The sequence below is a fragment of the Chlamydotis macqueenii genome, chromosome 2, assembly GCF_036417535.1.
Source record: "Chlamydotis macqueenii isolate bChlMac1 chromosome 2, bChlMac1.mat, whole genome shotgun sequence".
Taxonomy (NCBI): domain Eukaryota; kingdom Metazoa; phylum Chordata; class Aves; order Otidiformes; family Otididae; genus Chlamydotis; species Chlamydotis macqueenii.
In genome coordinates, this window is record NC_141557.1 from 6,348,359 (window position 1) to 6,365,500 (window position 17,142).

The 17,142-nt window shown below is 41.2% G+C and overlaps 1 protein-coding gene across 3 annotated transcripts; it reads left to right on the top strand.

Annotated features, from left to right (window-relative positions):
- Nucleotides 1–370: 370 nt before the first annotated feature.
- On the top strand, nucleotides 371–16,539 carry NUB1 (negative regulator of ubiquitin like proteins 1). Of its 3 annotated transcripts, none has more exons than XM_086741788.1 (15): nucleotides 371–454; nucleotides 3,677–3,794; nucleotides 3,881–4,042; nucleotides 5,508–5,566; nucleotides 6,152–6,222; nucleotides 7,106–7,288; nucleotides 8,763–8,851; nucleotides 10,705–10,811; nucleotides 11,558–11,744; nucleotides 12,097–12,204; nucleotides 12,379–12,531; nucleotides 13,402–13,548; nucleotides 13,864–13,959; nucleotides 14,732–14,924; nucleotides 15,860–16,539. In XM_086741788.1, the coding sequence occupies exons 2-15, from the start codon at nucleotides 3,678–3,680 to the stop codon at nucleotides 16,021–16,023; spliced, it is 1,836 nt and encodes a 611-aa protein (XP_086597914.1). In that variant the 5' UTR covers nucleotides 371–454; nucleotide 3,677; the 3' UTR covers nucleotides 16,024–16,539. The 3 variants fall into 3 exon arrangements, with proteins under 3 accessions (XP_086597914.1, XP_086597911.1, XP_086597913.1); XM_086741785.1 differs by lacking the exon at nucleotides 371–454 and adding an exon at nucleotides 508–695; XM_086741787.1 differs by lacking the exon at nucleotides 371–454 and adding an exon at nucleotides 2,689–2,838.
- The last annotated feature ends 603 nt before the right edge of the window (nucleotides 16,540–17,142 follow it).

Here is a 17,142-nt window from a genome sequence, read left to right on the forward strand (position 1 = left end):
ATTGATCCTCCCTGGCACCCCTCACAGCACCTCAGCCGTTTAGGAAGTGCTCCCTCTCAACATTGACAGCAATTTCTGCCCTTTTTCTCCTCACAAAGGGAGAGGCTGCAGCACACTCAACCTCCTCCAGTCCCCAACAGGTAGCCGAGCGCCTTGGGGACCCCCACCACCACCTCCCGGGGAACGAGCAAACCCAGCTGGGCTACCAAACACTACGGGGCCAGCAGCCACCGGCCACTGAGCGACAGAAAAACCAACAACCCCTCGGCTCCAAGTAAGGGCAGGACGCTAAGATGGCGGCTGCAGCGTGGCTTCAACCACGTGACGAGCACCCGCCTCGCTCCCGTTTACCCCGCGCCTTCCGGGCTCCCGTAGGAACCTTTCTCTCCCCCGACAATTAAACGGTTGCTGTGACGTGCACACAGGCCCCGCCTCGCTCCCGGAAAGTGCGCAGGTAAGCGCGCGACAGTGCCGGGGGGGCGGGGCTTGCGCCCCCCCGCGCCTGGCCCCGCCCCCCGGCCGTTGCTCGGGCCCGCGGTGCCGCTGCGGCCGTTGCCGGTTCCTTCGCCTCGGGGTGGGCGGCCCCCGCCAGTCCCGGTGCCGAGCCCGCGAAGGGGGAGCAGCTGCGGTGAGGGTCTGAGCTCCCCTCAGAGACAGCCTGGGCCCCGAGGCACGGCCTTCGGCACGGGGCGCAGGTGGGTGCCCGGTCCTGGGGAGTGCCGGGGAGCGCCCTTCCCCCCAGCTGGGCCCGGCCGCCTCGGGATTGCCCGCTGAGAAGTAGGGGCCGGTTGTATCAGTGCCGCCGTGGGAGGCTCCTGCTCGGGGGGCCCGAGCGCTCTGCGGCCGCCGTGTTTCGGAGGCACCCAAAAGGGCGGCGGCTTCGTGGCCGTGCTTAAAATCCCCCAGTGGCAGCGGCGGCTTGAGGCTGGGGTGGGGTCGGTGGTGGTGTTGTGGTGGGGGAAGGACTGGATGTGCGCTTGGGGAGGCCTGAGGGCCCCCAGGACCTGGGAGTGTTTGGGTTTCCATCCTTTCGTTGAGCTTCTGGCTCGTGGATTTTTAGCACCTGATGCTGCTTCAGTCTCTTACCCCTGCTTTAGCCATGAAGGGATGTAGTGTAATTGGGCCAGGTAGCTTGTTTTTAGGAAAAAATAATGCACAGTTTTGTTGGTAAATCACTCAGAATCGTCCATTCCTTCCCTCCAAAATTTGGCTTTTGAACCTTACTTCTGTAGTTGTTTTCTTTGATGTCATGTGTAAGACTAAGTGGCTGTAGAGGATGACATTTTAGTTACCAAACCTCAGTCTCACATTCAAAATGGCCCTTGGGAAATACCCCTGATTGTTTACTCAGATTAGTTGTGAGAAAGTCCCTTTAAACTGATACCGAAAGTGAGATTGTGTCAGCAGCACTTGTGGTGTTGGCTGATGGAAAAGTCAGTCATAAATGTTTTTGCTAAGGGTTCTCGTCCAATTTAGTTAAGGTGAAAGAGGAATTTGTGATAAATGTTAGAAGTGTTACATATGAAATGATAGCTTTTGTGTTTGTGAAAGCATTTTTTTTTTTAATAGAGGGTTGGAAAGAATAAGTTTACTTGGAAACTCCAGTAGTGTTTTCTATTTTAATAGCTTAGTAAGAAATCACACACTTCTAAAGCTTTAAGAAGGTAAATGACCAGTTTATAAATGCCACTCATATTTACAGTTATAGTCTTTTTAAGTGTAGGTTGCAGTTTTAGACTTCATCTGGATGCTTCAAAGTTGTGGGTGTCTTTTTTGTTTCTCAAGTTAATGTTAAGTAGAACTATAGCTAGAAAATGATTCTTCAGCATAACCTGAAAGTGGGAAAATTATGGTTACAGATTGATCATCAGACTTGCCTGGCATGTTTTGGAGAAGGGGGAAAGCTGCATTAGTAACTTCAATGCAGTCTTTTGAAATTTGAGCATATTTGTTGCTTTCTGCTTTGCAAATGCTGCGTTTTGCTTTGGCCCTAGAATAACAACAACATCATCCCAGCAAGAAAAAGAGTGCGTGGTTGTCTTTCCTGGTTTGGACCAGACGCTATACAAATCATAGCAGTCAGACAGGAAGGATCGTTACACTATCCACTTGCTCAGTTAATCCTTCTGACTCCTCTTTAGAAGGGACTATTGTCTTTGCAGTGTTCAGAGAGTCTTTGTAGCTTGTTAATGCTGGGGTTGAGGTAAGGTTTACCAGCAAACTTACCACATACTGGATGTTTGCCTGCACTTTTTGCTCTCAAATAGTGTTTTTCCAAGGAAGAAACAGTCTTTGAAACTGGAAAAATTGATAGAAATGTTTCATTCTTCTTTTCTGTCCCCTTTTTTGCTGAGAGCTATGTGCTAGTAAACAAGAATGAGAAAATGAAACCACTCAGAAAGAAAAGTGAAACTGATTGATCAAATTTCAATGCCAGCCTTAGTGCATATATGCCAACATTTTAAATGCTTTTCTCTATAAATTAAATTACATCTACCATGTGATTCCTAGTGTCCAAGAGCCAAAAATCTCACATGCTTTAAAAAACACACAGATTTCCTTTTTTTTTTTTTTTTTTTTTTTTCTTTTTTTTTTCCTGTTGAGGTAACTGCACCCACCTTGCCTTGCCCTCTGCCTTCCCTGTTTCTTGGGAGGTTTTTTTTCAGGGGCATGCTGATTCACTCACAGAGCCTGCTGCTTTCTCTGAGCTGAATAGGAATAACCTGTGGTGATGAATTCTGCCTGAACTGTTAGCTGTGAGCCAGGGAGCTGCTCTCTTCAGCTCACTGTCATCTTCTCCCCAGTGATGGCTACTTTAATGCCTGGTGCAGATTTATGGTACGTTTCATCTCTGATCCCAGCCTCTGCACTTTATGTTGCTGTGCCCCACGTGCCTGTTCTAGCTCTGCAGCAGGAAGAGTGTCTCTTGGGCTATGAAAAGTGGCACCCTGCTGTTCGGTCTTTGTGAAACGAGAATTTTACAGTACCATTTTATGATACTATTAAACTTGTTTGCTTGACAAATTATTTGAGATTGGGGAGGCGAGATCGTTGTCTGCTTTTAGCTCTGTGCTCTAGCTGATTTCACTTTGCTGGAGAGCTGTGAGCTTTACCTTATGGTCTTGTCATGGTTCTCCATAGTTCTGAGATGTTCCCTCCTGAAACTTACTCTCTGTCCTCCCAAAGAGAGCAATAATTAATGTTCAGCTGTCCACTTGTGTGGACAGAAAGGTTGTTAAAGTAGGGAAGTGGGAGAAGCAGGCAGGCAGAGGTACAGCAAGGACAAATCTTGGAGGGGGAGTGGATTGAGCAGCCCTGTCCAGGGCAGGGCAGAACTGAATAATGGGTTTTGATGAAAATCCAACTCACACGAGGGGTCAGGAAAAGGTTTCATTTGTCTTGAATTGGCAAGAAGCAGCTTCTGAATTATCCCTATTGCAATCCAGGTTTCACTCCCCTTTCCGATTTTTTTATATTAGTTTGGATTCAGGTTCGCCTCCTCACCAAAATGCATGGAATGGATTTTATACTCAACTTTTCTTTTTTTTTTTTCCAGAATTCCAAAATATCACTTGGACTTCTTAAAAAAGTACAGTATCTTAGTACAGGAAAGCTGTATTGAAAGATTGATTCTTTTTCTTTCTTTTCCCTTCCAATTGTGCTTTTGTTTTAAAAGAATGGCACAAAAGAAGTATTTAATAGCAAAACTGACAAGTTGCTTAAGAGAGGACAAAATTCAGCTATGGAAACCACCATATACAAATGAAAAAAAAGAAGCTGGTGAAGAGATGAAGGTAAATATTCACTCTGAGTTGATGTCATGCATCTTCCATGTCATACTGCTGGTGCATTTTCCCAGTTTTTCTTGCTGTTTTCTTAGGAGCTTGTACAAAAATATTCATCCAAGCTGAATATCAATGAGAACGATACCAAGAATATGCTTGAAGAAATACGATGTAAAGCAATTGAGCGTGGAACAGGAAATGAAAATTTTAAAGTGACTGGGATTGCGAGACTTGATATATATCTGCCTCGTAGAAAAGTAAGTGACATTGGAGAAAAGTCAGGATAAGTAGCTTTACTTTGATGGCTTTTTGAGTTCTAGATATATATCTAATGCAAATATTTTCACTTTTTCAGGTTTATTGTATGAGATCTATGTTAAATGTATAAAATACGGGGGGCGGGGGGGGGATTATGCAGGTATATTTCAGTTTCCCAGGTATGTGGGAATATTATGGCAAAGAAATATAACATTGGGAGATCAGTAACTGTCTTCCCTTTAGGATTTAATGAGAATTTATCTTTCAATTAAGAAAAGTAAATTAGATTTAAGTGTCTGTCTGATTCAGTTTGATTCCTTCTGACATAACTGTTCATATTAGAGGTAAAGAGCAGATGTATTTTTTCAGCTGTAGAATACCTGAAGTTGAGTTAGCATACGAATATCACTGTGCTGTTGTGGATCCAGGGACCCATCTCAAATGGCATTTTGGATACAGCTCCTCTGCTTTGAAGATTGAGAGGATTCAACCACAGGGATGTGCAGTGTTCTGTGCAGATTGGTCATGGGACAGAGGATAGGCCTTTGGTTAGGTTCTTACTAAAACAAAGCCTCTTAACTGGGAATATTTTCACCTTAAAAACATCGTTTAGCAAGCACAACAGCAATCCTGAACACTCCCTAGTTTTGATCATGTGCCGGAGCAGCATCTTTCCCTATGCCGTGTGTTTTCATCCACTCTGATAACAGTGAAAGAGAACTTCTCTATTTAGGGGCGCTTAAGTGTTGTAGTCATCAGCCACAGAAATGAATATTCACTCTGGAAAAGGGCGATGATTTCTTTTTTTATTTTATTTTTTTTTTCCTCCCTAGAAGATCTTAGATGGAAACCTGTGTTTCATAAGGATCCTTTCTGCATCCTCTTGCAAAAACACAACACACAATCATAATTGTTCTCTCTCTTGTAGTGAAAAATAATTACCAGGGAATGTGATGGGCTAAAGAGTAGAGGATGTTAAGTGATTGCCATGCAGTTAAAACAAACAAATAGTTTCGTAATTCCTTTTTACAATGTGTTGGGACCTAGGGGAATTAATTAATTTAAAATTCCAGTTTATCTAATCTAGGACCAAAGACACTAATAGGAATTAATAATAATTTAGCCAGTCACAGGTGAGTGGCGTAATTACAAAGCAGAGTTAAGAATGGAAGAGCATAATTAAATTAGTCAGTTTAAATTGTTTGATTCTGAATTTAGATTTATCTAATTCTGAATCTTCTGCTGTTATAATGCTTATTTTTAGCACTGTATAACAAGTACAAGACTCCCTACATGGAAACTGCTAATATGTATGCCCAACCACAACCCTGTTAACATGATTATTATTTGAAAAAGAAATTGTAGTTGTTGTAAAACAATTAATTAAGAAAATGTCCAAAGTATCTTGATCATGCTTTTTTTTCCTTTCCTCTTCTTTCCCCCCACCCAATATGATTACTACAGAGCAGAAAAATCCCACTGGAAACTAACCTGTTCATCACAGGCAAGGAGCTCCGATCACAGTAAGTGTAATCACCCTTGATTCTTCTCTTATGAGATAGCATGCTGCCATACAGTACTAAAAAAAAGACAAACAGATCACTGTTTGTTCAATTGACCTTTTTCTTGGCATATATGTTTGTTCAGTGTGTCTGAATAGGATGTCCAGTGTCCCTGTAGGGCAGTTCCTCGTGTAAGAAGCTGTGGTTTAACAGCTGGAAAACAGGAAAGTTGCAGCTGTGAAAGAAGATAGCTCTCTGTAAATCCCCAGCAAGTACCTGAGAAGGCACTAGTGATCAGTATTCCAAATCTAACTAGGCAGGTCTTCTAAACAGTGAACATTGGCTTCTCTTTCTTTTATGTTTTTAAGCCTAATAAAATCAGATTCTTTTCTGTCTGTTTTGCTTTTTCCCTTTCTGTATCCCAGATTTTCCCTATATGGTACACAGAGCTTTCTGAAGATGTTGTTTTACTTCCAGCAGCCTTCCATAGCAAAAGCTTAAAGCCAGTTACAAGCATACTCATTTTTAAGTTTTATTGCTATTCTAACAGAAATACTATATAGCCTTACAAACTTATATTCATGGATGAAACTATTTATTTCACAGGATAGCACAGGAACATGCATTAAAAGAAAATGCTATCAAAATAATCATAAATAAGAAGCAGCTTGACCTGGGTATGTATTTCTAGTTAAGTATGCTTTTATGATAATTTTCTAGTTTACCGATTCTCAGAAGTCTTGCAATTCTGTTAATTTCAGAAATTCCCAAGGAACAGCAGTTATGTTTGTCAGATTCGGCTCTACAGGAAATTAATACTAATCAATTCAGATAATAAATTACAATGATCAAAAATCTTAGAGCAGTTATAGAAATACTGTAACGAACGTTGAAAATCCATTTTTCAGGTGTTGAAACACTGAAATTGCACATGTAAGAGAAACTCTAAATTTCCTCAAAAATCATATTGTTTAACAGCACATTCAAAAACTCTTTGTAATGCTTTACACATGTTCAACTTGTCAGACATGTTGTGGGAAGTGGTGACAGCAGCTTTCTCTTTATTGATGGCTTAATGATGATGATTTCCCTTAGAATATGCCAGAATTAGAGCCATGGAATTGACAATAGGAACTCAGATTCAATTCCCAGATCCTCTGCCCTGTTACTGTTGTGATGTATGATCCTGGACTTGTTGTTATTCTACTTTTTGCCTGAAGATCAATTAACTGAAATAGAAACAATTGTATTTTTTAAACGTTTTGAAAAAAGCAAGCAGAGAAACACTAATAATTTTAAAAGTACTTTTAAGATGCAAGTGTGATTCCAATTTTTGAGTTTCTGCCAAATATGTCAGTAATTGTCAGGGGTTTTGATTGAGTTTTTGAGTCTAATAATTACTGTAGTTCTTCAGTGCAGTATGAGTAAGGCAAGGGGCTGTTCAGGTTGTTTTGTTTGTGGATGTTGGGGTTTTTTCCCCCTCAATGGTGGTACAATGTAAAATGGTCTCTCTTCACAAATAGAGTATTTGGATTGTATTCACCATACTCTATTTTGCAGGCAAAACCCTTGAAGACCAGGGTGTAACACACAATGCAAAAGTGATGGTGCTTCAACTGGAACAGAGTGATGAGGAAACTAAAAGAAAAGTTCAGGAAGAAGAACTTCAATGCAAGAAAGAAAAAGAAATCAATGACAAGATGCAAAGAACTAAGAAGGGTTTGGAAATTCTAGCAGAGAGAGGTAAAGGGGGCTGCTGGGGGGGGGGTTTATGAGGAGGGGGAGAGATGGGTGTTGCACATCAAAAATCATCCATGGCTGGATTTCAGTTTATACTTTCATAGGTTTCTACCTACTTGAATACTGAATTTTGAGTTGACTGAAACTTCCTTTTCTACTCTAACTCTTCTTACACAACTAGAATGCTAGAAAACATTTGGTACTTTGAGAAGGATATAATAAGAATCAATTATTAATTAATTGGCACTTGACAGTTACGGGACTGGCGACTCTTGAGAACAGGCTTTAAATTTATTGTAGACATAAGCACAGTGGAATAATGAATTATAAGTCACTACATGCTTTTTTGTAGTTTGCCTCAGACATGGCTGTGTGTAACCATGGTTTCGTTGTGCAGAACAGCTCACTTGGCATTCTCATCTGTAATGTGACTGTTCTGTTCTCATGGCATTCAGTGTTGATTGCTGGCAACTGTGGATTAAGTTAAAGGGGTATAGTCCATTTAACAGTAACAATATTTCAAAATGAGGTTGTATTGGTGAACTGCATTGCCAGATGGCCTGTTTAAATCACTTCTCTATTCTGTTTCAAAAATCTACAAACAAGAAACTGTGAAACTGAGTATGTAATGAATTCCTGCAAATGCAAAAACACCTGAACAAAGCTGCTTTTAATGGTCTGTGACAGACTCTTTCTTACTATAATATAAGATTTTGAACAAATGAACAAAGTTATTCCCTGTATGGATTTAAGGGATGATTTAGACCCCAGCCCTTGAATCCTGCATAGGCCATCTTTAAAGTATTTGCCGCTAACTGTCAGAAGTTACAGGCAGAGTATAGAGTGGCATCCATAATGGGCTCCCAAGCTGAAGGTTCTGTGTGAAGTGTAGAACAGGTTTAACGAGCCTTTTGTTTAATCTGAAAAATTGGAGGGCAGAAGCTTTTAATCTAGCAAACTCCTGCTTAACTATTTTTTGTTTACAAGAAAAGCATCTTTTAAGCCAGGTGGAAGTGGAAACAAAACTGATAGTTCAGTGATAAGCATTAAAGATGTTACACCTCTGAACTGTAATTTGGGGGTTTTCAATTTTATCAACTACTCTTAGTTGTGTTTTTCTTTATATTCTGTGCTTTATTTGATAAAGCATTTCAAATGTTATATTGTGTCAAATGTAGGTGTTTTGTCTTCTGCAAAAAAAAAATCCTTACAATTCATGTAACTTCTAATGTGTCTAAATTTCTGGATGAACAGGGCCTTTTTCTTGGTGACCGTTCTAAAAGTTCCTCCTGTTTATCTGATCAGGGCCATTTTTGGTAGGTTGGTCTGAAACACAGATGCAGCCTTTATATGCAATTCTGATTTTTTTGTTGGTTTTTTGTTTAACCATGTACTTGCTGACATAATCTTACAACAGCAAAGTTACTCTGTTGAAGGTGGTACTTAACATTTAAACTACTTTTTCCTTATCTTTCAGAGGAGTACTTGGATCCAGATTCTGTTCCGTATCTAGATATAGCTAATCAAACTGGAAGGTCAATCGAGATTCCTCCTCAAGCTAAAAAGGTAGGTTACAGTATCTTATGGAGTTACTAAGACAGCTTGTTAAAGTTTGATTTGTGAAGCATTTCAAATATGGATTGAAATACAGTCAGACTTTTTGGGAAATCTGTTGTGGTTTAGCCCCACTTAGCAGCTAAAATGCCACACAGTGGCTTGCTGCCCCTCACAGTGGGACAGGGAGGAGAATCAGTAAAGACAAGAAGGCAAAACTCATAGGTTGAGGAAAAAAAAAACTGTTTAAGAAAACAGAGGAAAAGAAAACAGAGATGGAAAACAAACAAAAAAAACCCAAAACCAGAAAATACTTAAGTGTGTAGTTTATAGTACAGTAGGTCACAGTGGATCCTGATGCCCAGCTCCCTCCCAAGTAGTATAAACCTCCCATCAGCACCATCCCCACTGATGTACTGGGCAGATGTCACATGGGATGGAACAGCCCTTGGGCCAATTTGGGTGAACTGTCCCAGCTGTTGGCTAATTAGTAAACTATACAGCTGTGTCCCCCAGCCACAGGTGCCACCAGCTCCAGCTCCTCTCCCAGCTCAGCTGAAAATTAACTCTATCCTAGCCGGAACCAGGACAGGTTTTAACCCTGTGTTCAGTAGTAGAAATAATTTTGAAATAAAATTGAAGTAGAACTCTACAATTCAGAATACTTCAGTCATCTGGAGAGAGACCTCTGATTGCTGATCTAATTGCAGGTCTAATCTTGTATCGACCTCTGTGTGATCCATATCTTATTTTTGTGTTTTAAGGTGGACTTTAACTGTGTTATATCCTTGGGTGCCCAAGAACAACGTGAAAATAACTTGTTTGTTAGGCCTCAGTTTCAGTTGGAAACTTGATGAGTCTCTCAAAGTCAAACTCTTTTAAAATAGTTTTGAAATCTTTTGCACAATGGCCCTTATGAAACTTAAATTTGTTCACCATTCAAGAAATTTCCACATTCTCAATTTAAAATATCTTTAGTTGGGTGCACGGACTGAATTACAGTAGGAGTGATGTTTGCTGCTGAAGTGGAAGAATAGTGCTAGATGCTGTCTTTTAAGATTAATGGATATTCTGAAGATAAACAAAAATCTTTACAAATACTTGGAATTGCACCCAGTAACAACAAAAAAAAAATCCAAAATACCTCAGGAAGAAATGAGCAGGCCCAGTGTTTGCTAAGTGCTGCCCGAGCTGCTTCTGAGGTAAACTGTATTTTCTGCATCTGGAGTTTCTGGATGATTGGAATAACAACTGTCCATTCTCACAATGCACGCTGTTCTGATGAAGTGCTGAAAGTAGCAATTCACCTGAGGAGTTAAAGCATCAGATGTTCAAGTGCACAAGATTTCATCAGTATTGAACATGGTTGAGAAGAAATATTACAGGTTGTTTCTACCCAAAAATATTACTTACGCTTCCATTTGTCATACTGCAGGGACTAGACTGTTTTCCTGCCACATTCAAAATTTAATATTCGGTTCTGAGGAAGTGAATTGTTAGGTTTACAAGATAGCTGTAATAGCAAGGCAAAACAACTTTTATGCTGTCAGGAAGTGTATCACCCAGAAAAATACTTAGCTTTTTATCACTCATCATTGAAAAATCTATCTAGGGTTGCATTCTTATAAACTCAGTGCAATGTTTCATGTGTCAGTAACATTCATTGCTTTTAATTAGACAATATCATTAGCAGGTGGGACAAAATTATGAAGTGATGTGAAATAGTACTGCTCTTACAAAACTGATACAATGGTGTTTTTCTAGGAAGAAAAAAGACTTCAGTGGATTACCTGGATATTTTTTTAGTCATATAAGTGAGTTGGGGAGGTGCAGGAAAAAAAAAAAGTGTTCATCTGTTTTCCTAGGCACTTGTGCTGGCAATGGGTTATCATGAGAAGGGCAGAGCGTTAATGAAGAAGAAAGAATATGAAATAGCACTGCCATATTTGTTGGATGCTGATAAACATTTCTGGTAAGAAACGTTTTGAGTCCTTGTGTTTCTCTTTACACTCAGTCAAATACAGGAACAGCATTAGCTCTGCCCGTGCGTATAAATCGCGACTTGTTTTTCCCGGGGTTACTTCACACTCCCTCTGTAGATGGGAAACAGTGGACAAAGGCTCTGACTTGCAGTGACAGGTGGCTTCGTGTAGAACAGCTGAAACAGATACTGCCATGGGGCAAGTTCATCTTTCCTATCAACATAAACAGAAACTGTCAATGTTCATGTACAAGGCTATAAATGGCATTAGCTTGAGAGACAGTTACAGATACTCTTGCAATTGCTCCTGTGAAGTAAACATTTCTTGTAAAAGGTGGAGCAGATAACTGAGGTCAGTAACCATACCAGAGTTTCTCCAGGTAAACTAGCTTCCTGTCAGCAGTCAGAGCCCTAAATTGCTCTTTTGAGATCCCCAAAAGTAATATTGTCCCCATCTGTTTCTCATTTGTATGCACATGCAGAGAGATTGGCACAGGACTCAGTATGTTCACGTGCACCGAGGAAGACAGTTTCTCTGTCCTCTCAAAGATTACACAGGGTTTAATTCCTTTCTGCCTTTAAGGAGATGCTGTCTTAAATAGTGACAAAATGAGTTGTGACTACTGGAACTCTTTGAGATGTAGTGATACCATTAGTTTCATTAGTGTTAAAAAGTGTGGGGAAAAAACAAACAACCTCTTCCTCAAAAAAAACAAACTCATTGTTTTCCTTTCCAGTGAGTGTAGCACGGAACTGCTGAATACCGTTGATAACTATGCAGTACTGCAGCTGGATATCGTGTGGTGCTATTTCCGCCTGGAGCAGCTCGACTGCCTGGATGATGCAGAGAAAAAGCTGTCCACAGCGCATAGATGCTTCCAGAGGTGCTATGGGGAGAACCATGAAAGACTTATTGATATCAAAGTATGCTGATTTTGATTTAATTAGTATGACTTTTTTTTCCTCCATGTATTCAGTTATTGTTCAAGTATTACAAGACTGACTTGTAGAAGTTGAAAGTTTTCTTCTGTCTCCTCAGCCTGTAATCTAGCTGTGTAACTGTCAGCATAGTGAAAGCATTGGACCTGACACAAAGGTCATGGCAAACGTGTGTTTATATGCACAGACATCATCAGTGGTTTAAGTGGGATACTTTGTCTGCATGCTAAGCGTCGATGTCTTCTTTAAATGTCGGAAGTGTTCTCTTGATAATGGATTTATGTTCTACCATATGCTTCTACCCATGTGCTCCTCCCTTGTTTAAACAATTCTTTAGGGAAGCTATGGTCGTGAGAAGGTTTTATTTCTACGGCTTTACCTCCTCCAAGGGATAGGACACTATCACAGTGGCAGAGAAAAGGAGGCGGCTGATTATATTCAGAAGGTAAGACATTTACCATTCGGTAAAACTTCTGAGCCATTCACACTAGCTCCTGTGTTTGGGCTCTGTCTTGCACCTTCTCCCTGTTCCTTGCTGACTGAGAAAAATGGGGAGACATTTTTGTTTTGTGTGTTAGCAACCGTGGAAGTAGTATCATTTTGTTCTTTCTATATACAGGCATCTCATTTATATGAAGAGCTGTCCATAGATCCTGATAAAGTTGATCGCCTGTCACTCCTGGGATTCTCGGAACAGGAAGCTCGCCTTGCCCTGCGAGCATGCCATGGGAATGTGGAGCACGCTGCCAATCTTATTACCAACAGGAGAGAGGTATGGTGCCGTGAAAGTGCTAAATCAAGGATCATATTAGTTGGGGTGTCCATAAGATCATGTTTTGTGTGACTAGTGCAACGTGGTGTTACATTTTTTTATTATCCTGCTTTGGCACTGTTAGTGTAATTAACAGTTTGACATCTGCTGCCATAAGTTTGAAAACAAAACTTAATACAACAAGGGAAGCTCAACAACCTGTGGTTGTGCTACAGAAGTGCATAGGAAGACTTTGCTTGAGTGTTTGCTAGCCAGCAATGCTCTATATGGAAACAAAACCACCATGATCAGGCTGCCACTCCTTGGCTTGGTTAGTCTGAAAGACAAGAGGCTGCACAATGAAGTGCTAAGAGGGTAACCATCAAGCTAGACTGCATTATGGCTTTGGACTTGCAGTGAAGATGATGTTGTCCAGATCTGAAGTGCCAGAAGTTATATTTGGTAAGCTGAGGTGGCACTTCTAGACTTCAAACAGTGAAATGTGGACATGAAAGTGAAATGACTGAGAGAAAGGCTGAGCAGAACTTCCTGGCCACATGCCCAGTTCTGACTGTATGTCCTTGGCAAGTGTCTTGTCTACAGGTCCATCTGCCAGACAGGTTTACCGCTTACCACGCAGGGCCTATAATAGCTGTGATGGCGTAAGATCTGGTCTGCAGAGCGGAAGTATGGCAACAGTGCTAGCTCATGGAAATGCATATTTAGTAACGAGTGTCTGGCAGCACAGTCTGTATTTAAAAAAAATTTAAAAATCCCTTTTCCTCAAGAGATTCAAACTGGAAGAAGTAAATCCAAGAAATCCTATCTGCACAGGGGAGGGCTGACGCATTCCCATGCACAGTGAGCTTTGCAGTGGCTTTGTTCTTGCAGGAAAAGGCCCAGATAAGGAGGGAGGAGAGAGCTAAAAGACGGCAGCGACTGGAAGACATAAACACCTTGAAAAGTATGGGCTATTCAGAGAGAGCTGCTCAGGTAGCCCTTCATAATACACAAGGGAACCTGGACCAAGCCTTTAAAGTAAGTGATTTTCAGGAGTAGGTCTTTCGTACAAAAAAAAACCCTTAAGTGTGAGGGGTGGCTTTTTTTTTTTCTTTTTATTGTATAGCAGATTCTTATTTTCTGTAGTCTATATTCATTAGTTCATAGCTACCTTTTTTTGAACTGTAATTCTATGATTCTATGACTGAATTTCCACTTCCTGACCCAATGAACGAGGTATCATTTAACTTGGCTGAGGTTTGCTTCTATCAACTATTGGGCTAAATACATATCCATACCGAGGACTGTTCTATTTCTCTTGTTCTATTCTGATCCCTCTCTGGTTTATTGTAGTTTATTCTTGACAATCCAGAGTTATTATTGGAAGATGACGATGATGATTCTGTGGCCATGGACCAGTTCCAGGTTTCCCAGGAAAGTATTGATCAAGTAAGTTAGACCTTTTGCTTCTTTAGGAGTTGGTTGTCTTGTTTCTGAATTATACCTTCAAACACACCAGATCTTCCTTAAGCAAAGCTGCACACATTTTTTTTTGACCCATGTCACTCAAGCTGTCACACTTCCACTGTCTGTCATCTGCTCTTCCCGGTGAAGTCACAATCAGACTAAAATGTAATCCATCTCTACTGCCTGCCTGTTAAACTAACCTGTCACGTGGAGGGAAGTCTGGGCACTCTAATGCTCTATCCCAAAAAAGACAGCAAATGAGGAATTCACTCAAGTCTATAAACATTGCAGCACACAAGGGAAAGAGCTGGAATGTGTCTTTCTCGTCACAGGACATCTGAAAAGCTCTGCAGTAGTCAGTGTGGCTGTGTAATTTATGTCAGACAGGCAAAAAAACTATAGTGCCTAGAAAAAATAAATAGCACGGGCGCCCTCCTGATACGCTGGAGTGCTTTGAAGTTTCCTTTTGAAAAACGGGAAAAGAATTGGTCTGATCTTAAACAAGAGGCTCTTGATTCTGCTCAACATCCCCATTCTTTTAATAGGTCACTGCCCTGTTGTTAACTGTTCCAGTAAACCAGAGTCAGTGTCCTGGAATTCCTGGCATGCAGCACTTTCCTCTGTGTAAGAGGAATGACTGGCAGATGCGGAGTCAGATTCCTGTCAGGCCCTGGTGCTGAATAAGCTTGGATTTCTCCAGATTTTTTTTTTTTATTTCTCTTTTTTAATTGTTTTATTTTTTCCCCTCCTGTAGCTGATGTATATGGGTTTCAGCCGTGAGTCAGCAGAGCAAGCTTTAAAGGTCTTTAAAGGCAACATCTACTTAGCTTCACAAACCCTTGCTCATTATGGGGGAGTTCTTCCTGCTTCGCTGCAGCTGTCTTCGGAAGGGTCCAGTCCATCAGAAGAATCAACTTCATCAAAAGACTCACCCACAGAGTCTGCAGGTAAAAAACGTTGCATACAGCAGGCAGAGGAGAGGGAGGGGGGGAAGGCTGTTCTGGCTCTTGTACTAAACGATTAAATACTGGTAGGGGTCCTTGAGTAATGCCCCAGGCTACTTTTATTAGTAACATAGCTACAGGCAAGGCATCCATATACCCCAGATAAGCTATAGCCCCGGCAGTCAGCAACAGCCATATACAGAACCGCGAGGGATGCATATCAGCTGCGGGCTGTGTGTAATGTGGATGAATGGCATCCCAGAAGAAAGGGGTAACCTTCAGAGGCCTCCTGGGAGGAGCTCGCAGAAAACGGCTGCTGCGTGGGCTGCGGCTTTGGCACACAAGGCTGGAGGCCTTGGGTGTCTGCGTCTTCACTTCCCCATGGGGAACACACGGCCTTCTCGAGCCCACAAACAATTCTAGCTTCTCCCACCTAACTGTACTTGCGCTCTCTCACACCAGTTCTTAAAAACAAACTAGCTTCTCCCTGCCTGTACTCTTTCAGAGAGTAAGTACTAAGTTGCTGCGGAATGTTCCCTGGACCTACCATTGATAATGATGATTTTTTGGCTTGCTAATATCTAAGTTATGACTGCTAGGAAGTTTGTTTCAAATCTCTGCTGTCTAGTCAGCTGATTTGACCACAGACTTCTTCCTCGTGTCCCTTAGTGGTAGAACTGTAACTGATACTTGCCATTTAGCAAAGAGGAAACTTGCACTACTCTCTGTCTTCTGTTACTTGTCAGAGCTGTAGTGATCCCTGTTCTACAACTAAGGGCCTTCCTACAGCTTTAAATAACAGGAAGAATTGCCGCCCTGCCACATCCTTTGCAGAGCTATTTTAACTGAGATAGTTTTACAGTACCAGACTCGCAGAGCAGTGAAAGAGGGAAAGTACCAGCTCCTTTGAATTCACTGCTGCTTTTCTTTGTTGGAAGGTTCTTCCAGTTCACAAGCAGACGAAGACATGGAGACTGATGCAGTCAATGAAATCCTGGAGGATATTCCTGAACATGAAGAGGATTATCTGGATTTAACACTGGAGGAAGAGGAACAGATCATTCATGAATACTTATCCTACATACAAGTACCACAGCATTAACTCCTATTACATCTGCCTCAGTTATATGTATTTACCTTGACAAATTGAGTTTGGATTATAAATGCACCTTCAGCTTATCTCTTACTAAATGCCTTGAATTCAGTTAAACTATAGGTGGAACACTTAATTCCTGCTTATTTATATATCTGCTTAAAGCCTACATTTGTGATACGTTGTAATTTATTGTCATAGCAGAAAAATAGAAACATTTATTTTCAGAAGAAAATTTAATAGAACTAAACTATATTTTTATTGTGAAATAAGTTAATTCACTTAGTATTCAAGTAAAGAAGCATTTCTAAACCATTTTAAAATACCAGCTTTAAAAAAAAAAATTGAGTTTGTAAATCAGAAATGTAGCTCATGAGGTCATAGAGGTACCAGCTTACAAACTGTTCTTGTTCTTCTGAAAGATTTCTAAGAGACATTTATGTACCCGTTGTGCATGGATTTATACCGTGTCTGCTTGTCACTTCATGCAGATGTTACACAGGCAATAAAGGTAACTGTGTGCTGCTTCTGCTGCTAGAAGGAGTCTTCCATGCTTTGGTTTTACAAACCAGTAGGGACTACCTGGCAGAGCCATGACCTGGGTAGTGGTATTTCCTTTTATAACTAAACAACCAGTTTCCCTAAGCAGCAACTCTGTACTTCTTGCAGCTGTGGGGCTCAAGATTGATGGATTTCCTGGGGACTGCAAGATTTTCTTTAATCAGTGCCGAACGCAAGTTTTGTTCAACAGCTGTCTGTTGTACCAGCTTCAGCATTCTGGAGAAATACTTGGCGGTGTTTTAGTGTGTTCTGTAACATCCCCCTTTCTGCTATGTTAGCACTCCTCTCTCCTGGGAATACAAGTTCACTGCTTGTCCACTTTCCTTAAAAAGGGTTTATTTGCTTTCCATAACTTCAGGCTCACGGTAGAGGGAGCTCATGGCCTGTCTGCTCCTGGAGCTGCTGGGAAAAGTGGAACTGGCTGGGATCTCTGCTCTGAGCGAGGCCTAACAGCAGCTGCTGGAAAATGAACCTTCTTCTGACTGGTGACGGTTTATCCTTACCCAGCATTTATCAGTGAGGAAATGAGGGCTTGACCTTTGGTTAGGGCGAGCGTGATTCTGGAGG